The 25,596-nt window shown below is 38.6% G+C and overlaps 1 protein-coding gene across 1 annotated transcript in view; it reads left to right on the forward strand.

The window, feature by feature from the left end:
* Positions 1 to 25,213, forward strand: part of LOC132130062 (serine/threonine-protein kinase TAO1-B-like) — a 52,582-nt gene extending 27,369 nt beyond the window's left edge. Inside the window, exons 2-20 of the mRNA XM_059541681.1 lie at positions 5,179 to 5,426; positions 5,543 to 5,614; positions 6,118 to 6,219; positions 6,336 to 6,381; positions 6,701 to 6,797; positions 12,572 to 12,685; positions 12,760 to 12,851; positions 12,943 to 13,036; positions 14,124 to 14,205; positions 14,331 to 14,498; positions 16,649 to 16,849; positions 16,988 to 17,125; positions 17,933 to 18,169; positions 18,751 to 18,879; positions 20,449 to 20,652; positions 20,759 to 20,998; positions 21,081 to 21,293; positions 21,550 to 21,732; positions 23,026 to 25,213. Of these exons, the coding sequence (XP_059397664.1) occupies positions 5,295 to 5,426; positions 5,543 to 5,614; positions 6,118 to 6,219; positions 6,336 to 6,381; positions 6,701 to 6,797; positions 12,572 to 12,685; positions 12,760 to 12,851; positions 12,943 to 13,036; positions 14,124 to 14,205; positions 14,331 to 14,498; positions 16,649 to 16,849; positions 16,988 to 17,125; positions 17,933 to 18,169; positions 18,751 to 18,879; positions 20,449 to 20,652; positions 20,759 to 20,998; positions 21,081 to 21,293; positions 21,550 to 21,732; positions 23,026 to 23,541 (3,060 nt within the window). The 5' untranslated portion in view covers positions 5,179 to 5,294 and the 3' untranslated portion in view covers positions 23,542 to 25,213. The remainder of the gene's footprint in view (positions 1 to 5,178; positions 5,427 to 5,542; positions 5,615 to 6,117; positions 6,220 to 6,335; positions 6,382 to 6,700; positions 6,798 to 12,571; positions 12,686 to 12,759; positions 12,852 to 12,942; positions 13,037 to 14,123; positions 14,206 to 14,330; positions 14,499 to 16,648; positions 16,850 to 16,987; positions 17,126 to 17,932; positions 18,170 to 18,750; positions 18,880 to 20,448; positions 20,653 to 20,758; positions 20,999 to 21,080; positions 21,294 to 21,549; positions 21,733 to 23,025) is intronic.
* Positions 25,214 to 25,596: the final 383 nt, after the last annotated feature.

The raw sequence follows: 25,596 nt of genomic DNA on the forward strand, positions 1-25,596 counted from the left end.
TACAAATATTGGAGGAAACAAAATGAGCTCCTAAAGCAAAAGTACGTGATCCAAGCTGCCCAAAACATGATAAATCTTTATTTTAAGCTTCAAGCTGATGCATTAGGGAAATGGCTTGTCTGTCAGACATTTTTACAGATACGTGTGTGCGTCCTTGGTGCCAAAAACTTTTAGTAAATGGTCATATGCTCATATCTGTAAATGTCACAAATTCACACAAGCCTTTCCCTTTTTGCATAAAGGCCCTCCCTGACAGTCTGCGTTAAGTTGAAATATTTACTGAAAGAGCGAAGGCGCGCATGTTAAACAGATGGAACACAGAGAGGGAGACAACTTCATCGCAAAAAAATTCATTGAGCTGAAATATGTTGTTTAACATTTTATATTTAGGTTTAAAAGTCAACATGCCATACGAGTAATTTACAAAAGTAGGAACTGTGAAGGGACAGCCGCGTGTAATTGTCTGAATATAAATATTAGACGCTTTTACAGGATAAAGAAATGACAGTAAGAGGAGAAAGACAGTTTGACTGTGATCAAAGTGCACGTAACGCGTGTTCCTGCAGAGCCTTACTGTGATTATTATTTATCTTTATTATCTTTTTTAATTTTTAATCTAGAGATTTAAACTATATTCACTTTACAGCCTTCAGTGATTAACAAATTTATTCAAACAAATGTAAGGTTTTTAACCAAATTTGTAAGGATTGTGCCACTGCTGCTCTTAACTAACAGTATTGGTAATTACCAAAATAATCTTTTAGCTTTATGTATTGGTTAGACCTCAAATATGCGTAAGCTTTTAAGTAACAGTAGTAAGCTATTTTTAATGCTATAATATAAGTTCCCTTTCATAGGTCACTTCGATGCTGCGGTGACGTCACCACATATGGGAACACCTTCGGTGTGACGAATGTCTGAAGCCCTATACCATCCCGCCAATCTTATTGGCCAAATAGCGCGTGGCACCGCCCAGCATGCGTAAGCATATATATACCTGGTGCCGCGCGCCATTTACCTCAGATTTCATTCCTTCAGTACGAAGCGAATCTTCTGTGCCCTATTATCTCGCGTTCTCAGCGATCATCTACGAGCAGTATACTCCTCTCCGTGGACGCGATGAGTCAACGAAAGGTAGGAGCCGTATGATGGGTTATCACGAGGAGGCACTTATGAGAGGTTCGTTGCAGCCTCTCTACAGGTTCTCTCCTTGATAGCCTATGGCTACAGTAAAATATGCATACACTTCCCCTGTGCACTAACGCCAATAGGAAGTATCCGCGCTCTGGAGTGTATTTCTTAAGTCGCCTCGCGTCTAACCCCCACCGCTTCGCTTCTGCGGTCGCCGAGGCCCCGCACGAGGTGTTGGTTAGGGGCGATATGTGCGGCTTAACTATGAATACAGTGATGCACTGGAGTTCCATGTGCTCGCTCTCCCCCACTCGAGCGCGTTAATCAACAGTTTTGCTCTTCAAATGGTGGATTACGGCTCACACAGCCGCCGCGTTTTCGCTAGCGGCTTGGCCCGATGTTATCTTGTTGGATTGAATCCTGCCGTGGATACGCTTCAGGATTATATACAACGAAACGCAGCGAGTTTGACGCACACGCTTTTCTTCATGTTAATATGCCAGGGTCTATGCCCTTCACTGAGAGTGCTGTTAGACTGCTAATGCACATCTACCCTCTCACTGCAGTCCCCATACTCTAACTTTGACTGTCTCGCAGCAAGGGCACCTCGAGCGTCATTGAACTGAGCCATCATTCGCGCGCCCCCTCAGACACTCTGCACAATCCAGTCTTCAGAGTTTGAGGGACGGCGCGGAGGCTGGCAAAGATGGCCAGCGTATGACGGTTCACACATCCGCCGCGTTCTCGCTAGCGGCGTGGCCCGATGTTTATCTTGTTGGATTAAATCCTGCCGTGGATACACTTCAGGATTATACACAACGAAACGCAGCGAATGTGACGCATGCGTTTTTCCTTCATGTTTGCTTAGGACTGTGCCCGCCTCCAGAGAGCGCTGTTGGACTGCTAATGCACATCTAAGCCTCTCACTGCAGTTTCCACACTCTAACATTTGACTGTCTCGCAGCAAAGGCTCCTCGAGCGTCATTTAACTGAGCTATCATTCGCGCGCCCCTCAGACACTCTGCACAATCCAGTCTTCAGAGTTTGAGGGACGGCGCGGAGGCTGGCAAAGATGGCCAGCGTATGACGGTTCACACAGCCGCCGCGTTCTCGCTAGCGGCGTGGCCCGATGTTTATCTTGTTGGATTAAATCCTGCCGTGGATACGCTTCATGCAAAAATAATCGACCAACTAATCGATTATCAAAATAATCATTAGTTGCAGCCCTACTCACTTTAGCCTATATATAAAACACAGAACTTTTATTAACAAAACAAATAAAAATACACCATGCTATAGGGCAGGCTATGCCTAATAAAAAATAACAAATAACTTACAGAAAGTTTAAATGGGTACACAAAACTGGAAATAGGCTAAGTAATATATATAACTAAATAAATAAATGTAGAAAGTTTATTAGCAAAATGAGTAAGAAAGCTTGGAGGCATGGCATACACCTTGATATCAAATAAAATAAATAAATGACACAAAGTTTAAATAAAGTAAAATTCAGCAAACAATAATGTGGAACCAATTAAATAATGTTTAAAAAAAAAAACTTCCAAAATCACCTTAGATGAACAGCAAAAGTCAACAGGCTTTACAAAATCCAAAATATTGCCAAACAGGGGCTTATCTATCTCAGTCTATCACTGCAAGCCTAATATGAAATCTTTAAAACAATTACAGAAGTGCAAAACCACAGACCAGCAATAAACTATCCATTTATAATATTATGGATTTAAAAGTACAAGCCAGTAATGCCTGTGAGTTTAAGTAATATATTGGCACACAATCCTCTACAGCTAGTCAGCTAACTGTGTTGCTAAAACTCTCTTTTGGATCTAAATGCAATTATTTCCCACATCCAGAAAATGTACAAATGTAGTGATCTGAGCACCAATCCGCAAGGAGACAGATAAAAATCCCAGCATGTCATAATGTTGAGCATTTGGTAGTGTCTCTCCACGGCCTGTCTTGTGACTCAAGCTTTCCTTCTTTATCCTAAATCTAAGAGAAGCGCTTTGAAGGGCTAAACCTGTTGTTTATTCACTGAGGCTTTGACTAATGCGGTCACCACAGGAGTAATAAAGGACTGTGGAAAGGCAAGTGGTTGTTACTGGCGGCACAATGGACATTCTGAAGTATATTTATTTTGCAGCAACATATTATGTGTCAGCAAATGGGTGTTATGCCCAATCTGTACCTATTACACATTTCCACCCATAAAATAGGTTGTGCACTAGACAAATTTTGCTGGTCTCTGCCAGGAACATATATAACATCACAGGCTTCTAAAGGTGGTATAATGTCAACACCAAGTTACATTTTAACAACAACTGACACGATGCAAAACTAGATTTTTCTTATCATAATCAAGGCTGCTTGACTGGACATATGGAAATGGAAATCATGCAACTAATTACCCAGTAGCTCCAGCCACATTTATCATTAATGTCCGACTTGCATCAAAAGCAGCTTTTTCATGGCATAAAGACTTATAACATCCCTAGTCATACAGATAAACATGCCACAAGTGTTAAGTAGGAGCATAGTCAGTTATGTCATCGCTTTGGCTCTCAAGTCAGTGGAAATTCCATTTGAATGTAAAAGGGTTAACCTACCCACAATCGTTCTTTCATTCATCCAGCTAATCAGCTCTGATGGATTGTGAATACGCCCAGAGTTTGACTATTATTCAACCCATTGCTTCATTTCCCTCCTAACCTAAATGAGCCTGACAAGATTAGAATGCAGCAGAGCAAATCAGTGTGAAAGCTGGGAGCTCAGCAGCTGTCATACTTCCACTTACATTACTTTATTTACAGCCTGTTAACAAAGGTTAGGTCATTGTGTAGAATCAGTATCTGAAGGTAAAACAGTTTCAATGGCCTCCTAGTCTGTTCCTTTTAAGGAACCACAGACACCCATCTAGCTCAATTTACATCGGCAACTCTGTGCTCCACCTACAAGTTTGTAAAAGGAAAGTAAAGAACTGGGCAGGTAATGGAAAGGTTGTAAGTTCAAAACATCAAATACTACACACATGATAATATTGTAAATAATACAGTATTTTATAAATAATTCAGTGACCGTAACAATCTGTTTGACCCTCCAACAAAGTAGATGGCGGTATCCACCTTATTTTATAACTTCTGGTGCAAGGTGAATGCTGAGACAGAGCTGGTAGGTGATACTGCGCATTTGTCAAGCTCATCAATCTCCACTCATCCATGATTGAGTTTATTTTGAAAGCTGTGTGGATAGCGTAGCGTCTATGTGCGAGTTGGAACAAAACACAGAAACTGTATTATACTCGGGCCTACAGAGCGATGCAAAGCAGACGTCAGAAGATTAAAACATTCAATTTAATTATTATTAGGAAATGTTAATTTTACTGTTATTTATTTATAATCCAACACCCACGATCCAAGCCGCATGTTCTAATCTATTTAATTTAATTTAAATTATTTAGAATGTTGTTGATGTTTTTTTATGCTTTCTTTGTTTAAAACGTCTAGCCTATCATTTGTTTGGTGTTTTTTGCATAATAAAATCTTTACTGTTTAAATTGTGTCCATTGAACTGTTTTGAATGTAATTTGTATTGTGATCAGAACAACTTTAGCAGAGTTGTGTAATGTTATGTTAAGTTAATTGTATGTTAATTAAGTTGTTAAATTAAGTTAATATGTTAAATTAAGTTAATGTATGTTATTACATTAAAAATTATTTTAAGTAATTGCGTGGAAATTGAAAGCATGCATTGTACTGCATAGTGTGATTAACATCCCGATGTCTGTCAGAAATCAGCGATGGTTGATGGCATTGTCTTTCGGCTCCACCCTTTTTTTATAGCTAAATATATTTGGATACGGATGACACTGGAAGCCTTGCATATTAAAGTTACAAAGGGGCGCTCCCGCCCAAAATTTTTTTTTTTTTTTTATTTTGCCCAGAATAATAGTGTAGTGAAATTATGATACAGTGATACAGCCCTATTATATATGTTGACAATGACATATTTGTTTTGATTGTTCCCCCTCAGGTCTCTATGCGTACACTGCCTCCCTCTGGCAGATGAGTAACCAGCGTGGCCGTACGTGTCGAAGTCGCACGGCCAGATAGTCCCCTGCGAGCACGGCGTGTCCTCCGGCTCGCAGAATGCCCTCCACCAGCCGGGCAGGGAGCCAGAAGGACCCCGAGATCGCAGAGCTATTCTTCAGAGAGGACCCCGAGAAGCTCTTCACAGACCTCCGTGAGATCGGTCATGGCAGCTTCGGCGCAGTGTATTTTGTATGTATCGAATGCTGCAGTGTGTAGGATAAGATTCATAATTTTGATGCATGCTACAGAACATAATGAAAAGTTCGGGAAATTAAATTGTGAAATCTGATGTGAATCTTGCTCAGGCAAGGGATGTGCGGACCGCAGAGGTGGTGGCCATCAAGAAGATGTCCTACAGTGGGAAACAGTCTAATGAGGTCAGTTTTCCTACATTCCACAGTCATTGCATACAGTCACGCAACAGTTTGGTTGTGGATTCAGCTTTTTCCTTCTGAAGTGCACAGTGAATTGCATTATATTACTCTTGACCCATGGACTTTGTTTCACATTGACAAACAACAAGTTTGGCTCTTAAATAGTGACCTGGCACAGTAAAATTAAGCAAATTAAAGTCAGTTGCTGAAGTCACATTAAGTCTTGTGTAACACCACAGATTGAAGCGAAGCACCACGGCCATTCATACTTTTGCTGGTGGCAGTGTTTCCTTTGTAATTTCAGATTAGCAGTAATCGGATTACACGTAATCTCTACAAAGAATCCTTCAGAAGCTTTTAGGACTGACTTTCCTTTTCAGGAGCTGTACTAGTAAGTCAGTGTGTCCAGTCTGCTCACGTCAGTAGTGGATGCAGTGATCTGGTGGAAAATTGGAATTCATTGTAGTTTTTTCTGGCTAATCAAATGCTTGCTTGTCTTTATTTAGAAATGGCAGGATATCATAAAGGAAGTCAAGTTCCTCCAGAGAATACAACACCCAAACAGCATAGAGTATAAAGGATGCTACCTGCGGGAACACACAGCATGGGTAAGATCTTTCTCTACATTTCTAAATTCTTCATTCTCACTCTCACTCTTTGGCATAACATGTTAATGAGTATATAAACACAATAATCATTTTATATCCCCCCCCCCCTTCTTCAGCTTGTCATGGAGTACTGTTTGGGCTCCACCTCTGACCTCCTTGAAGGTAAGATACAAAACATTTAGTTTAATTTGGAAGCATTATCACTATTACATCCAAAATATGTGGTTGCTTATTTATTTTCCAACTTTAGTCATAATCAAAGCATAGCTTTAATATTTAGGTGTATTATTTTTAAACCGTAAAACATTGTGCTAGCAACACCAAGTACTAGGTTTGATTCACAGGGAATGCACAAGCTGAAAAAATGAGTTCCTTGAATGCAGTGTGTGCCACTTTGCATGAAAGTTACTGTCAAATGCATTAATGTAACTGTAAATAATTTTCAGTTTAAAGAACATTCACCTTTACCATGTTTACTTAGTTCACAAGAAGCCCCTTCAGGAAGTTGAGATTGCAGCCATTACCCATGGTGCTTTGCAGGGCCTTGCATACCTTCATTCCCATAACATGATTCACAGGTTTGTGGGTTTTTCTTTTTGATGATCTTACAAAGTGAGTACTTGATCATTAACCTGTTAGCCAGCACCCCCCATTATGGGACTCACAGCAAAGTGCTCTACCTAATTTATATAATTGTAACAGTTTCCTACGTCAGTGTGTTACAAACATAATTTTGGTGTCTTTGGAAAGAAGAACCTTTGGGCTTTACTTTTTATCAACCAGATTTGATAATGCTCAAAAATATTAAAAGTTATAGACACTAAAGTGCCTTTAATTTTTTTTTACCACACTTAAATATTTTTTTATTTGATATAAAAATAAATGAAATGAGTCCTGGAGCAATATAGAAAAGTAATGGGTTGAAACCCACATGTCTCATGACATGAGTTTCTATTTCAAATCTGAATAAGATATCATGAAAAATGAGACTCCTGCAAATATTTTTATGAGACTGTCTACACCCCCACCCCCCAAATAAAAGTGTCACTAATAGCGCCTCTGTGGCCCTTTCTGACCGAACACAGCGGGAACCATCACCCGAATATTAGTTCCGCCCGGACTCTTTTCTCACACGGACCCAGTACTTTTCTGTCTCAGCTGTGGCTTATCATCTCATTAGTTATTGCCTTTATAGGCACAGACTTTCTTTGTTCATTGCGAAGTCTTATCGTTCCCTATGGTCGTAATTCTGAGCGTTTATCTCTGTGTTGGATTTTCTGTGTATGACTCTGGACTGTGTACCCCGTTGACGATTACTGCTGCCTGCCATTGCGACCATTGCCTATCTATTGAACTGTGTTCCGGGTTACCTACGTTGTTCCTGTTTTGGAAAACCCCTCCAGTATCTCGTGGACTGGGAGGGATACGGCCCCGAGGAGCGGTCTTAGGTCAATTCTAAGGACATGCCTGACCCCCAACTTACTGCTACATTCCACCGGGAACACTCGGAGAAACCCACTCCTCGTCCTCGTGGTAGACCTCAGCGCCGAGGAGGAGCTCACGTCGGGAGCCGTTCGCAGGGGAGGGGCTCTGTCACTAATAGCGCCTCTGTGGCCCTTTCTAACCGAACACAGCGGGAACCATCACCCGGATATTAGTTCCGCCCGGACTCTTTTCTCACACGGACCCAGTACTTTTCCGTCTCAGCTGTGGCTTATCATCTCATTAGTTATTGCCTTTATAGGCAGACTTTCTTTGTTCATTGCGAAGTCTTATCGTTCCCTATGGTCGTAATTCTGAGCGTTTATCTTTGTGTTGGATTTTCTGTGTATGACTCTGGACTGTGTACCCCGTTGACGATTACTGCTGCCTGCCATTGCGACCATTGCCTATCTATTGAACTGTGTTCCGGATTACCTACGTTGTTCCTGTTTTCTGGTGATTATTCCTGCCTGTTGACGATTCTAAATAAAGCCTTGCGGATGGATTCGAATGTCTCTGACTCCGTGTTACAATAAGAAAATATATTTCCCAATAGTATTGAAGGCTTCTACAAACTATTTAGTCAGTAAACATACCACTGCATAGTTTTTTTCAATTATAAAACACTAGACAGAAACTTAGACATCATATAAGTGATTTATTTGAGCACTAGAAAAATACAATAAGAATAATTTGAGTAAGAAAAAAAAGAATAATAAGAAAAATAAAAAAAGATTTAACTTTGTTTGCCAATTACAGAAAATCCTGAGATTGCTAGAAATGCAGCATTTACAATGAATTACGATGTGCTGATGGCCACTTATACAGATGGTAATACCACAAATGTGCCATAAAGTAAATAATCCACTCTCTCTATTCACATAGACGCGTTCACTTTGATAGCCGTGATCATGCAGGAATAGCGAGCTGATTTGGGCTGATTTGCACTCAAACAGATGGTAATCATGCAGGTACATTCACATTCAACATAAAACACACTCTCACATATAAAATAATGTAAAAATATAAATAAAACAAACAAAGAAAAAGGCGATCGCTATAAGTTCCGCCTCCATCAGCTGACAGGTGCATCAGAGCACGTCACGAGCCCTCACGAGGGAGCGCCAAAATTCAAATATACTATCTTTCGCCTATCTTTCATTCCAGTGGATCGTCTCATTCTGTTTGTGACACTGTACGCTGCAAAACCATGCCGTTTTTTTACTACCAAGACACAGTTTCCGACCGTGAGTTATTCCATAACGGAAGCAAACAATACTGTCCCTGAAGAACTGAAACGTATACAAAGGAATTATGATCCATATTACAATGTTATTGCTTCGTTGGACTAAAGTGCTTTATGAGATGTCGTTCCCTTACCTTTCTAACTAAACTGGGATTTACAGCTGTGGATGTGTTTATGATATGGTTATTACGGCAGATCTGGTATGTACAGCGTTTTCATCCTTCATGTTTTAATGTGTACTGCTTACACAAATGTAGCAAATACAGTTTTTATAAGCTTTCCATTGAAAAACAGCATCTGTCGTCGATGCTTGAGGCTTAGATCTTTATAATGATACATAGTTTGTCAAGATTAAATTTGTCCCGTTTAATTTAATCTATTCATGAACACTGACACGTGCAAGTTGAGGGGCATTCAGGACGAGGACTTCGGGGTGCTGGCTAAGAGGTTAAGTAGTGTTGGAAATAGAGAACCAGTTCCACTGGAACCAAATGAATTTCATGACACTGGTCCTGCTAACTGTTTTTGAATGTTTGCGTTCTTGTAGCAGAACACTTTGAATACTCCGACAAGGTTTCCTGCACCTTTATTCAGTTGTGGCACAGTGTAGTGCCAAAGGAAGTAGTTTTAGCTTTAGTTGTAAGGTTGCAGAGAATCAAATGCAGGGGACAGCAAACATACAGGTAGGGTTGCCAATTTCAGTAAAGGAAAATAAGTGACAATTGTGATTTTGGTATAGGAAAATAAGGGACAGAATAAGGGAAACTAAAATATTTGTTTTGTACCACATAGTGTATGTCATTTCCGTGTCTGCAGTTAAGTATATGTATAAAAGTTTCCCAAATATAATCACTTTTTGCTTAACCTACTTATGTACAATTACTCTAAAAATAATTTTTATGTCATACATAAAAAAAAAAAGAAATAGAAAAATGGCACACACCAACCATCGCCTGAGTAATTTGTACCATCATAGAATTTGGGTTGCACTTTATTTTACAGTACGTGTACTTACATGTAGTTATAGTTAACTTACAGTCTATTTATCTAAGAAAGTTCTGGTAATACAAGGTAACTACATGGGGTAGGGTTAGGTTTAGGGGTAGGTTCAGGGTTAGTACCTAGTTATTACATAGTTATTGTAATTACTATAATAAGTACATAGTATGTACATGGGGAACAGGACTGTAAAATAAAGTGCTACCGAATTTTGACTGCACAAGTGCTTTAGTAATTTAAGTGTATAAACTGTGAACTTACATAGTCTACATACATGACTATATGACATCAAATTTTAAAGCATAACTGAAGATCTGAAATGCCAAGTAAATGGAGCATATATTTTTTAAACAATCGCTAAATTTTGAACTAAAATGTTATTGCAACCATATAGCCTATGAATGAATGAAAATGCTTATTTTTTCATTAAAGAGAGCTTAGAGACTCAGTATAGGATTCTTTTGGTTCTTAAATTTGTGCTTCAATATTGGGGTCCAATTTTAAGAATACACCAAGTTGAAATTTAAAAAAAAAAATGTTCCTTTTTTTTTCTTCTCTCGTTAACAACATTAACTTACAATAGTGAAAGACATCTTCTCTCAGGTTTATTGCATGTTTTCCTGCCTTGCTGGAAGGATCCAGTTTCCTGCAGAGTTTAGCTCTAATCCTAATCAAACACACTTGAGCATGCTAATCAATGTCTCCAGGATCATTAGAAAATCACAGGTAGGTGAGTTTGATCAAGGTTCGAGCTAAACTCTGCAGCGCATTGGCCCTCCAGGATAAGTTTTGAGGAACCCTGCAATAGGGCGTGGACATATTGCGCTGATTTGAGAACAGAGTCTGTGCAGTAGTTAAATCGGGACCTGAGTCTCCTTGCAGAGTCAGTCGCAAGCACACGCCCCTGACCCTTTTTTAATTAGTCTGACTGCTCCAATTTTGTCTGCTGCTTGCCATACAAAGGCTTGTTAAAATAAGGTAAATACAACTCTGATCTCCTCCTGAAGATCCAGAAAAAGTTAGTTCGCTCAGAGAAGCTGTCAATCTCAGCTGTCAATCATGACTACACATTCCCGTTTTTATAGCATCACATAACTAACTAAACCCAAACTTATTTTTTTGTTATTTATTATTTAGTTTGTCTTGCATCCCATTAGATTACACGGAGAGGTCGGGGTTTATGACCTATACTGGGACCAGCCACCTGGGGGCGATCAAAACGTTTTGGCTTCACTTGCTAATGATCAATTATCACCCAATTTGCATTCACAAAAACTGTATAATATGGAGATTCCATATTATACAGAACAGTTGGCAATCCTACATACAGGTCACCAATTCATTTTAGGGCTGGGATAAACGATTATTTTTTAAACGATTAATCTAGCGATTATTTTTTCGATGCATCGATTAATCTAACGATTAATTTTTCCAGACCGATTTGATTAAGATTATCTCCCCATTAATTGACTACTAACAATTTATACATGTTGATTTACATATCTGAATGAAAAAAACATCAATTCCTTAACATTGCAATATATGTTTATTGCTCTTAAAATTACAAAATAAAAGACTGACTAAGAATGCATTACTTTGCACTTGTATAGAGATAGCATTCAATAAAACCTTGAAACCTTGAAAACACATAGCTTACTGAAACAAGCTTACTGAACACATAGGGTCTAGCTTACTGAAAAAAAGAAGTTCTTTCAGATGAAAATAACAACAACTTGATGTCTAGCATTCAATAAAAAAGGTCACCCAAAATACTTGTTTAGAGCAATTGAAAGAATACAGTATGTAAATGTAAACTTGAGGACTTTAAGCTAATACAGAGAGTGCTTTTCCAAAAAAAAAAAAAAATTAACAGTGGGAGCCAGCAGCCTGTCATGGAGAAAAAAAAATCTCTGAATGCTCCACGTGAAACTTTGGCATTCCCCCCTTTGTCTATCGTGTATGATTTTCGTTAATATGCACGAGGGAGGGAGGGAGAGAGAGAGAGAGAGAGAGAGAGAGAGAGAGAGAGAGCAAAACAGCGCTCGTGTAGTTTGAAGACTGTGAGTGCGTGAGCGCGCGTGAAACTTTGGTGTTTCGCCCTTTTTCTATCGTGTTTAATGATTTTGATTGAATATACACAAGGGAGAGCGAGAGCAAGAAGCGCTCATGTTGTTTGTAGACTGTGAGTGCGCGCGCAGCGGGGCTCTCTCTCGTACGCGCCCTGTCACTGTCACTCACCGATCAAATAAGGCTTTGACAGCCGCCAAAAAAAAAGATCAATGCAGAAAAACCCCTGGATTGGTTATATAACGTTAGACAGAATGTTGATCCGGCCATCGCGTATATTCAGCGCACATAAGGTAAACATTTTGCAAGCGTTTTTTAGAGAAATAAAAACAGGTCGACAAATCGATGCGCATATTTTGCGTCTACGTATTTTTTTCGTCGACGTCATCGATGACCTCGACGCGTTGTCCCAGCCCTAATTCATTTTAATTGATTCAAAAAGATTTCTAATTGCAAAGTCACATAGATATTTAAACAATTCTTCAGGTGACACTGCCTGTGGAATTCGAGGGAAACTACCCCTTATTTTGACAATTATGCATGTCATTCTTCACTTAGGGATATCAAAGCTGGGAACATCCTGCTGACCGAGCCTGGACAAGTCAAACTGGCAGATTTTGGTTCTGCCTCCATTGCTTCTCCAGCCAACTCTTTTGTGGGGACACCATATTGGTGAGCACACTGGTTATCTCTGAGTAATAATGATTCCATTCAGCCTGGTTACTAACAGGGCCACCTCCTCTCAGGATGGCCCCTGAAGTGATTTTAGCCATGGATGAGGGACAGTATGATGGAAAGATTGACATCTGGTCTCTTGGGATCACCTGCATAGAACTAGGTGATGAAGAAGTGCTGCTCATTGTAAGAATTGTGTGTCTTTGATGTTGTGAAAGTCAGTCTTACTTTTTTTTCCCTCCCTTTTGCTGTAGCGGAAAGGAAACCTCCTCTGTTTAACATGAATGCGATGAGTGCCTTATACCACATAGCACAGAATGAGAGCCCTGCACTGCAATCGAGTGAATGGTGAGTCCACTAATATATATATATATATATATATATATATATATATATATATATATATATATATATATATATATATATACTAATATAAATCTCCTTTACAACCAATGTATGTTTGGCTGAAATGAAGGTTCAGCTAATTGAAGCAAGGTTTTTGTAGGTCTTAGGCCCCGATCAGACAGAATGAGCCTTTTTTAAATTTTCTATTGGCGGTGAGTGTTTTGCACGCTGTTTATGTGCCCGGGTGCCTTGTGTTTTAGCAACCTGCTGCACCTTACATTTTTGTAGGAGTGCTCCGAGCAACTGAAGTTGAAAGAAAAAAAAATCAACTCTGAGCAGGAAAGCATCGGACGTCATTCACATTTTTTTTCCATTGTCCAATCGATCGAATGGACAGATGGGCCTTCTGTTGTGGTGATGGAAGTTTACAGTTGCTGGAAAGTCTGGATTAATGGAGGTTAAACTTGTGGTGGCTTGTCACTGGTTACCTGGAGCTGTATTTTTTTTTTACGTTTCTGCTATTAGGACAGTTTACTTGACCACAATCCAAAGGTTCTAGAGCGTTTGCAGTCGTGGCCTAATGGTTCGAGAATGTGACTTGTAACCGGAAGGTTGTGGGTTCAAGTCCCTTGATACCCTTGAGCAAGGCACCGAACCCCCAACTGCTCCCCAGGCACCGCAGAAGTACGACTGCCCACAGCTCTGTGTGCGTGTTCACTACTGCGTGTGTGTACTTGGATGGAGTAAATGCAGAGCACAAATTCCGAATAGGAGTCGCCACACTTTATTTTTTACCTCACTAAAATCCTTGATTAGACAGACAGGACAGCTGGGTTGCGTAGCAAGAACAACGACAACAACAAAAAAACAGCACACTGCTTTTTTCTAAAAATAAATAAAATCTACTGAAAAGTCAGTGAAAAAGTCTAATCAAACCTGCAAAAAAACTATTGAGGTCACTTTAAATGGCCCATTTAAGTCAGTTTGGAACAGATAGATTAAGATGTATATTATGAAAAATACTGAGGGATTTCTGCATTAATGTGGAGTCATAAGTTGATTTACATGCTGTATCATTTTCTTTCCTCAGGACGGATTATTTTAGAAATTTTGTTGACTCCTGCCTTCAGAAAATCCCTCAAGACAGACCACACTCTGAGGATCTGAAGCAGGTGTTTACTTTGCTATAAATTATCAACATTTAAATTAAATTAAATTTTTGTTTCTTAATTAAATAAATATTACACTTGAATATTTACAACTCTCTTATTTTCTGTGCTCTTTACTAAAACCATAGCATGCCTTTGTCCTGCGAGAGAGGCCAGAATCTGTTCTGATAGACTTAATTTTGCGGACAAAAGATGCGGTCCGAGAGCTGGACAACCTGCAGTACCGCAAGATGAAGAAGATCCTATTTCAGGAGGCGCACAATGGGCCGACCACTGAAACCCAGGAGGGAGATGAGGTCCGATCTCGAACCCTATCTAGTTCCAGTGTTTTAATATTGACTGGCTCGTATGTATGTATGTATCGTATTTTCCGGACTAGAAGTCGCACTTTTTTACATAGTTTGGCTGGTCCTGCGACTTATAGTCAGGTGTGACTTATTTATCAAAATTAAATTGACATGAACCAAGAGAGAACATTACCGTCTACAGCCGCCAGAGGGCGCTCTATGCTGCTCAGTGCTCCTGTAGCCTACCCCTGAAAACATAGAGCGCCCTCTCGCGGCTGTAGACGGTCATGTTTTCTCTTGGTTTTTGGTTCTAAATAAATGCGAGTTATAGTCCAGTGCGACTTATATATGTTTTTTTCCTCGTCATCACGTATTTTTGTACTGATGCTGTTACTTAGGTGCGACTTATAGTCCAAAAAATACGGTATGTATGTGGGGTCTGAAATCTGAGTCGAAATTAATATTCAAAATTTTCCCAGTCTGGACACTCTATTTATGTATTTATTCAAAATAGGGTTGTTTGTATCACTATGACCATTGGTACCTGATACAGGTGCGCCGAAATAACGTTTTCCTAATATAAGGCCTTAAAATGTCTTAAATTTGTATTCAATGGTTCTTAAATATTTTTTGTCACATTACCACTAAAATTTCTCAAGTCTTGACAGACCTAATGATGGTTTACAATCATTGGACAGACCAAAGATTTTTTTCTTCCTCATGGTAAGTTACTGCGTCATCAGAGAGAACTGCAGTAAGTTGATGCTTACTCTGTTTTGTCTCTTTGTGAGAGACTTCAGAACAAATGAGCGTGACGGCATACTTAAACTCAGAAGAAACACACGGAGTTAAAAATTCAAAATGTATTGTTTAGTCATACACGTGATTTTATTAAATAACATCATGACAAATTAGCTATTTTGCTCAATGTTCTCACGATGCAAAACAAACATTTAAAACACCTACAGAGTCCACGCATTACGAATTACAAATGTGATAGTTTTTTTTTTTTTTTTTTACAACAGTTTAATAAACTAAACGTTTTATTAAGAGACTTACATTTTAGACAACCATTGCATGTTTTTGCACTATTTCGCCAACAAAATAATTGTAAAAAAAAAAATGTTGCGCCTTTGAGCAACATGATGGTTTTTCATTCCTGAACCCGTTTGAATGATTCGGTTCATTCGCAGTGACTCACGTATTAACAGTGACATGCTGGCACCTACTGGTGGTTTTAATTTCACATTTAAAGTATCTTTTCTTTTTTTTTTTAATCATTTCAAATATCAGTATTCAACGTTTTATGTTTAATATATCAAATTATTTATGCATTTGTAACTGCAGGTTAAATGCATTCATGTCCTGCATTAAACAATGTGTAAATACTTCTTAATGCCACTTCAGGTGGAGCTTATGCCTGGATTGCAAAGATAAATTTTGATGATACTGATTTGCATTTGCACAGTAACAGCCCAAATGTCTTATTATTCTAATTCACTGATTAAATGTAAGAATTTGACTCAAAAGATAATGCACACTTATATAAAAAATGCCTTTATAAAGGTAAAATGGCCATAAAAGTTAAAAAGCTATTTAAACTTATTGGAAAAGATTCATTTTTATCTGACCACCACATAGAAACTTAAGGAGTCAGCTGTCCACGAATTGTAATTATTATTATTTGCGGTGAAAATTACTTAATCTGACTGGAAGCAGCCCTATAATGTATATTGAATTTGATAAATTTTAATAATTTGACATGAAACATGATGCATACATCTAAAAAGGTTAAAAATAGGCTTTTGTAAAAGTAAATAAAAGTATGCAGATTTAAGAATGTAAAAGCTGATAGAACACTGAAAATTATGCTTCAGAATAAATTGTTTACTCCACCAAAAATCTCAGTGATGCAATTATTTTGAAGGGATATTTAGTATGAAATATTGTCTGCTGACATTAAAAGTTCATTATATATCATAGTAATAAATATAATTTATTACAGCAATGATATTTTGTTTTCTTTTTAATTTAAACACATTAAATATTATGTATATGTAGGATTCTGTATACTCAGAATTTCTGGTATCAGTTCTGAAAAATTGGTATGGAGCCAGCCCTAGTATCTGAACTGCTGTTTTTTGTGTATGTGTATTTAGGAGCCAGAGCACGGTCCTGGTCACACGGGCACAGTGAGCAGTGTGGGCAGTAATCAGTCCATTCCCAGCATGTCAATCAGTGCAAGCTCTCAGAGCAGCTCAGTGAACAGCATTCCCGATGCTGCTGATGACAAGAGTGACCTTGACCTGGAGAAAGACCACACTTTTATGTCTAATAATTCGGTCATACACCTGAAGCCTGTACGTTCACACATCTTGATAAAATATCTCAGAAATGTCTTCCTGCATAACCAAAATCTGAGATTCTTTATACTAAGTAACTGTGAACTTTGAACTTCATGATACCTAATATATGTTTCCTGCTTTTTTGTCCAACAGGAAGAAGAGGAAGTTTACCCTAACGTTCCTGAAACGCGTCCTCATCCCTCAGAAGCCCAGGCGGCAACCGCACAGCCCCCGCAACGCAAACACCATCGCAACCGCGAGCACTTTGCCACCATTCGCACAGCTTATCTGGTGAGTAGGGATGTGCCTGAATCGGAATCTGGTATTCGGAAAGTTAATGACGTATACTACGATACTATTAATACGTGATGTATGATACAAATATATTTCAGTTCTTTCTTTCACAATTATGCCGCTGGGTTATTGTCCTGTATATAAACTGCGGGCATCAGGGAGCCGTTATTAATATATGAAGGTCATTAAAATAACTTATAAATGCACGTTGGCTTTTTACTTTCACTTTTGAGATTCATGTTTACACTCAGCCTCCTCTACTACAGAGCGGCAATACTTACCACGCATTTCACAAGATTAGTTTTTTGTCAGTGGAGCTCAGGATATGCAAATAATTTGCCAGCATCCTATCAATCATCTGTCCTTACTTCTCTCTGTTTATGTGGTAAGTGAAATTTTATGTACTGCATGTAAAAGGCAACTGCTAGCAAGCGGCTAACCATGTCCCTTTAGTGGCTCCATACTCCGTACGACGCATTATTTGTTTTCCATGCCTTTCTGAATACGTATTTGCTATTCAGGCACATCCCTAATGGTGAGACAGTCATAGTGGATCTGTAGTGAAATGCTTCACAACCCTAAAGACGCATTAAAACTACATTACTCATTTATAATCGATGAACTTTGGCATTGGTTGCTTTCAGTGTAGACACAGTGTAAACTGAATAGCTTCACAAGGATTTTTTGTTCACAGCCTCAGGCTCTTGTAATGTTCAAAATTTACAAGACATCTCTTGATTATTTTTATTTCCTCCTCTTCACTTTTGATCCATTTTCTTCTGTTCCTCCTTTCCCTTCTTTCAGGTGACACGTCAGATGCAGGAACATGAGCAGGACTCCGAGCTGAGGGAGCAGATGTCCGGTTACAAACGCATGAGACGGCAGCACCAGAAGCACCTTATGGCCCTGGAGAACAAACTCAAAGTGGAGGTGGACGAACACCGGCTGAGACTGGACAAAGAACTGGAGGCCCAGAGGAACAGCTTTGCCGCTGAGATGGAGAAACTTGTGAAGAAAAACCAAGCATCCATAGAGAAAGATGTAAGAATCAGAATCAGAATCAGAATCAGAAAGAGCTTTATTGCCAAGTATGCTTGCGCATACAAGGAATTTGTTTTAGTGACATAAGCTTCCAGTAAACAGAGACAACAACACACAGACAAAAAAAAAAAAAAAAAAAAAAAAAAAAAAAAAAAAAAAAAATTTTACAGGAGATTTACAAATTGGCAAATAAATAAGTGTATAAACAATTGTGCTATAAATGATAATGGAATAGCACAATATTCCACTTATGGAATATAAGTGTGAGAAAGATGTAACATGATCTGTTAGATAACAAGCACAATCATTTCTTGGGCGGCACAAAGATGTGGAAAGTAATGTGGAAGTTCACCTGAAAAATGCTTATGAACTGGGAATTCCCCTCTTCCTCTTATGCCATGGCCCTCAATTCCAGTGAAGACAAATCTTTATATCATAAAATGATGTGCTTTCTACTTTGTGGCAATAAAAAGGGGAGATTCTATTTCTACTTTATCATTACAAAGGCACTATGCACAAAGATATTTTATTTGATCTATTTAATTTTTTTGATTTATTTTTATGAATGTTTAATCTTGAAGGCCAAGTCATTCGCCAATGATGAGAAGAAATTCCAACAGCACATTCAAGCACAGCAAAAGAAAGAGCTTAGTAGCTTCCTGGAGTCACAGAAACGAGAGTACAAGCTAAGGAAGGAACAACTGAAAGAGGTAAACACACATGCTCAAGCATGGCTTGATACCCATGTATGAATTCGCCAATGGTGTTTTTATAATGTCAAATATCTCTTATTTATTCAGCCATTTGACAGTTACACAATTATACAAATGGACAATATACGATCCAGAGGATGAGAAAAAACTGTTAGAAAATTGATTCAAAATGTTTAAAGCAAGAAGTAAAATACAGACATATTCATAGTTTTTTGCTTAATGAATTAAAAAGAATGTTTATTGATTTAAAGCCTCCCTGCAATCACAAATTTGTAAGTAAATCTTTGATAATCAAAATTAAAATTTTCCCCATTAAAATAATTGACTGGGGCCTGTATATTCTTAGTTTTACAGGATTAGTTTCTAGTTGACAAAACCAAACCAACCCAGTCTGGCTTTGTTGGTACCCTGACGCTGATCATCAACTTTCTTTGTCAACCCCCGCTTTGATCCTGAATTTATAGAGCATGTTCACATTAAAGTGTGACATCAGTAATGAACAGCCAGTTACACACCTTGAAACTGTGATTCAATTTTCACCAAATTTTAAATTCTTGATATTTTTTAATCACACATTTACACGGCAAGATAAAAAGAGCAGTCCATAAGAAGACAATTTAAAGAAAACATCTTGCAATATCAGTGGAAGTCAAAGTTGTGGGAGTCGTTTATATAATGAAAACTGTATAAATGTATATAGGTATACAGAGACTAAAAAATCTAAGCTCAAATGAAGTTATGTTTAAAGTTTTATCTATTGTTTATAAAGCTTATTTATATTATGTATGTACTTGTTTATTAATTAGGCTAAAATGGCTAGTGTAATGGATCAAGGGTATAATAATCATATGAATTATATAAAACAATTATAATAAATATCAATAAAAGACAGACGATTTTACCTTTAAAAATGTTTTACTGTGTAGTGCCCTTTAATTTGGAGCTAGAGAAACTGGGGTAGTGACAATGTGTCACAGATGTGTCTCTTTGCTCGAAGCTGATTGGAAGAATTTCGAATCTTTAAATCAAAGCCATGGAGCACAAGTTACTATGGTGATGAACACTGCTGAAAGCCAAACCCCAAACCACTTTCATGGTGCCTAACAACCCAAAGTTAGCGCAAACTTAACTGAAACTTATTTGGCTAGCCAGCTAAAACAGCTTCATTGTATAGGCCCCAGATATAAAAAGCCTCATCTCACAAGTTGACACAATTGGTTACATGTTTGTGATGGTAGGAGACGGGCGGTTTAAAAACACTTTTTTGAGACCGTCTTTATTACACTGCAGTTTTAAGAAGAAAATCCTCAGCGATGGTGTTGACTGATGAATTTGCACATGGTTTGTCTTTAAGCATGATAAAAACACCAGTGAAACATGTGAACTATTTCATAAACCAGATTTAGGATCTGATCACAGTGGGTCTTTAAAATTTTTATTATATATAACAAATATATAAAAATATGTAGTTAAATCTTGCCTTTTATTACTAAAACAAGAAAAAAAGCAAGAAAAATGTCTGTATTTCACCTTACAATCCATTGATGTTTCCCAATCTGCGTGTAGGAGCTAAATGAGAACCAGTCCAGCCCTAAGAAAGAGAAGCAGGAGCGGCTTTCGAAGCAGAAGGAGAATTTTCAGCACTACCAGGCAGAGGAGGAAGCCAACCTGCTCCGCCGACAGCGGCAGTACCTGGAGCTAGAATGTCGGCGCTTTAAACGGCGAATCCTCATTGCAAAACACAATGTAGAGCAAGACCTTGTACGGGAGGTAACTTCACATAACTAATGACTGTTTTGATGCTTCATTAGTCTTTTTTTTTTTTTTTTTCCATATTTTTACTTTTAAAGAAAACATTTTTTTTTTCTTGATCCAGGAACTAAATAAGCGCCAGACGCAGAAAGATCTGGAACATGCCATGCTGCTTCGCCATCATGAATCCATGCAGGAGCTGGAGGTGAGGCAGCTGGGCACCATTCAGAAGATGCGTACAGAGCTGATTCGCTTGCAACATCAGACTGAACTCACCAACCAGCTAGAGTACAACAAACGCAGAGAGCGAGAGCTACGCCGCAAACATGTCATGGAGGTCCGGCAACAGCCCAAAAGCCTTAAGGTGTGTAGCCTATGCTTGTTTTTGTAACATACATTAGCTAGTATGTACTAGTAGTGTAGAATCAGTATTTTCTCTTCTCTAGTCTAAAGAGCTCCAGATCAAGAAACAGTTCCAGGACACGTGTAAAATCCAGACACGGCAGTATAAGGCCTTGCGCAACCACCTCCTGGAGACCACACCCAAGTCTGACCACAAGGCTGTGCTGAAGAGGCTGAAGGAGGAGCAGACCCGGAAATTAGCCATCCTTGCTGAACAGTATGACCATTCCATCAATGACATGCTCTCCACACAAGCTGTGAGTGACCTGCCATGTTAGGTGTATGCATATGTATATTTCTTCCTGTAAAGCCATCGAAGAGTTTGAACCAATCACAAAGTTCTGAAGGAGTTGATGCAGTTACTTACTAAACAGTATTCAGTTATTCAGGGATGTAATGCAGGAGACAAAAAATTGTTCTCCTAATTTAAATGTGGATAATGTGCTATTCATCTTCTCTTGTCATTAACAAACTAATTCTAAATGTAACTATGCCTCCCATCTTGCTCCTTAGCTGCGATTGGATGAGGCACAGGAGGCCGAATGTCAGGTGTTAAAGATGCAGCTGCAGCAGGAGTTGGAGTTGCTGAATGCTTATCAGAGCAAAATCAAAAAGCAGACGGATGCACAGCACGATCGTGAGAGGAAAGAGCTGGAGCAGAGGGTTTCGCTGAGGAGGGCTCTTCTTGAGCAGAAGGTATGTTAACTGATACAAACCCAAGCAGCCCACTACTTGAAACCACAAGGCGGGCATGTTGTTTTAAAGAGTTTGAGTTTTTGACATTCTAGAATAAGAAATAAAGGTATAGCTCACACAAATATAAAAGTTCTGTCATTTGTTCCATTTAACTCATTTTCAAACTTATTTTCAGTGGAATATGAACTTTGAAGCATCTCCAAATTATTGAAAGATGTTTAGCCTAATTTCACATCCAAAATTTAAAAAAGACATTCACTTAATGCATGCCCAAGAACAAGTGTTTTGCCATTTATGTTGACCCACCAATTTTGAATTTGGACACAGTATTTAAAAAATGTGTAGATTCTTCAAAAATGTCTACTTTTGTATCCCCCCAAAAAATGTACATACAGATTCAGAATGACACAGGGGTGAATAAATGAAGCTTAAGTTTGACAAGTATTTTGTCTAAAGGCTGGAATATACTACACAACTTTTTTTAAAACCTGAACACTGCATCATTCAGTTGGCGACTTTCTGAATGGTTAGAGTGAAAAACTGGTCATCATAAGCTAATATGAATGATGTTCACACAATACCAGACTTTCAAGTAGTTCTGAACACAGTCTCATGCATAACCATCTTCCTCGGTGCTAGGAGACAAAAAGATAAATAATATTGTATATACAATATACGCAATTTTCTGTGAAATCGGTCACCTCTGACTGCCCAATATCTGCAGGATAGTGTTGTGGAAAAAGTCTGTTTTCCTTGCAAAAATCACTCAAGTCACAGAGTTGTAGATGTCAAAGATAAAACTATTGCAGCAGTCAACAAAGCAAGATGCCTGCAGAACCCAGTCACTGCTTTCACTTTTCAGTTCATAACCAATGACTTCATCTTTAAACTCTTGTTATAATTATTTAACTATCCTCTTGCTTACTTTCTAAGGGTGAAGCACATACTACCAACATGCGTTAAATTATGTCAATGGCCAGTGCAGCGTGTTTATCATGCACCATGAACAGAATAAGACCCATCAAACAGTGCGAGTCAGAAAGGCCTTACGTTTCCTGGCTTTATTCATACAGTTCCCAGGATATCCTACAATCACATCTTATGTGTCTAATAAAAATATACTATACTAGTTCTGACTTTCTTCAGCTAGCGTTGACACACATGCCAAAAATCTGTGCAAAAATCTGGGGAAAGGGATGTGGTGTATTACAGCCTTAACTATACCAACAACAGCTTAGAAAATATAATTTCTTCATCAAAATGTTACCTGATTCTGTTTTGGTTTTTGGTCAGATTGAAGAGGAGATGTTTACCCTGCAAAATGAGCGCTCAGAACGAATCCGCAGTCTATTAGAGAAGCAGGCCCGGGAGATTGAAGCGTTCGACTCTGAAAGCATGCGCCTGGGTTTCAGCAACATGGTGCTCTCCAACCTGGCCTCATCCGATGGCCACAGCCACAGATTTCCGGGGGCCCAGAGTAGCTGGGGCTCCCAGAACGTTGCAAGCACCCAGGGGTCACACTGGGGAGGGCACCACAGTGGCAGCCAGCATGGCCACCACCACCACACAAGCCACAGTGACTCTATCCAGCAGCCTTGGGGTCATGGCCTGCCTTCAGGGGGGCCACCCCCCTGGGGGCACTACGGGTCTGGGGCCAGTCAGCGCTCGAGTGGGGGAAGTGGTGGGCTACGGAACAGTCCCCAGGTAATACGGCGGGCCACCACAGGTGTCCGCAATGAGCAGGGGATGAGCAGAAGTGCCAGCATCGCCTCTCAGATTTCCAATGGTTCGCACCTGTCCTACACGTAAGACCACCCACTGCTTTCCCACAACACTCATCTTGACCCAAAGTGCCATAGGGGAGGGGACAAAGGGGCACCAGGGCTTTTTTTCTTTTTTTTTTACACACATTCTCTAATCCTCTAAATACATATTTTATACACATGGTAAGCACAAAATGCATCAATTGTAGTTCAGGTTCTAAGAATGTAAAACATTCTAGAGAAAATGCAGTGTGCATTTTAGAGTGCGTTAAACTGATTTGAAAATGTTAGTGAGGGTGAGAATGAATATATGGATGCTGTACATTGCCTCTCACAGGTAAAATTGTAAGTCTTTATGCAGTGGGTTTTATCATGGTCTCATTAGCAGCTGGTACCAGTTGTATAGAGCGGGAGATCTATTTATATGTATTTCTGAAATAGTTTTCTTATGAATCAATGTTCCTGAGAAAATTATATGCATTCTCTCAGAAACATTGATTCATAAGAAAACAATTTCAGAAATACATATAAATAGATGGTATAAAGGTTGGATAGCAGAATGTGAAAGAATCAAGCTTTACAACACACTTGATTTTGTGTAGCTTAGTCTTTTATAAACAAGCACTAATTTTAATGTGTGACTGAACATTATGCTCTTTGTGCCAGAACAAATTTTAACTATGAAAAGATACTGTGAAATTCCAAGATTTTGCTGATTTATTTTGATTATTGAATTATTATTATTTTTTTTTTTTATGTTGCCATTGACATCCTTCCACAGTTCCAAATAACCAAAAACTGTGTGGAGAGCAGGATGCCATTTTGCTTTTAAAACTTTGAAAACATAGCCTAAAATTCTGATAGTAAGTGTATGAACAAATGTGTTCTTTTGCTATAGGCCAAAAGGACATAAGTTATAAGGTAGGTGAGCGCTGTGAAATGACTATATTAATATGGAGGTACTGAAAGGTAGCGGTCTGATGACACTTAAAACAGGTTTTGCAATGTGAATGTACGTGAGTGTTAAAGCATGTTGGCACAGTAAAACTTCACTCGTTAATTACAGCCGCTGAAGTATATTAATGTTTGTTTTAGTCTTTTGATTTAGTGATGCCAAAGTTAACAATCGCAACTATGCAATAGGATAATAGCCTGTTACATTAAAGTCTTCTTTCATTGAGCTTAACATCACAGAAAAGCACTTTATCATCCTCTTCTACTCTTAGTTTCTCACTACAATCACATACAAGCAGATCTCCTGGTCTTCAGGTGTCCCCTCCTTCCCTTTCTCAGGCTGGGTTTGACAAGAGCGTGTTGTGTGGATTTTAGGGGTGGGGAGGTCTGGTTTGGGTAAGGCTTGAGACCACTGAATGTTTTTGCTGGGCGGGTGGGTGCTGCTGCTGTTATCCCTGCAATGCCTTTGTTTCTTCCACGCCCACTCTAGAGCTCCAGTGACTGCCGCCCACCCTCCAACTGAACACTCATTACAGCATGTAGAAAAAAAGATTAGAAATGCAATGAAAAATGTCAGATAGCATATAAAACATTATAGTGGAAGGGTATACATCCAGGAGACGGCTTTAAGTGAGATGTATAGGAGAATGTTTGTATATTGTATATTTAGAAATTTAAATAAATGAAAATCAATATAAAGACCCAAGTTAAAACTAGACTAAAATGTAATTGCTTAAATGTGAAGATACAAGAAAAAAAAATTACTTGGTCTCTAATACTGATTATTTAAAAAAAGAGAGTATATGTGTGTGTGTATATATATATATATATATATATATATATATATATATATATATATATATATATATATATATATATATATATATACATACACACACACACACACACAAAAGCATATTCTCAGAGGTGTCAGGTAAAGAATTTTTTTTTTATTTCCCCTGCAATTACACTCATACAGAGGATATCACAGTCCTCTCTTTGCTTCTTGCTTTTTTTTTTACCTTCAAAGGTATGAATTACCATATTCACTAATGCCAGTTATCATGTTTTGTTATCTGTGAACCAGCTGTGAACTTTAATTTTCTGAAAGATGAATGGCTTGGGTTTTCTTTAGTTTCATTCGAAG

Source organism: Carassius carassius, chromosome 47 (assembly GCF_963082965.1).
Source record: "Carassius carassius chromosome 47, fCarCar2.1, whole genome shotgun sequence".
NCBI lineage: Eukaryota > Metazoa > Chordata > Actinopteri > Cypriniformes > Cyprinidae > Carassius > Carassius carassius.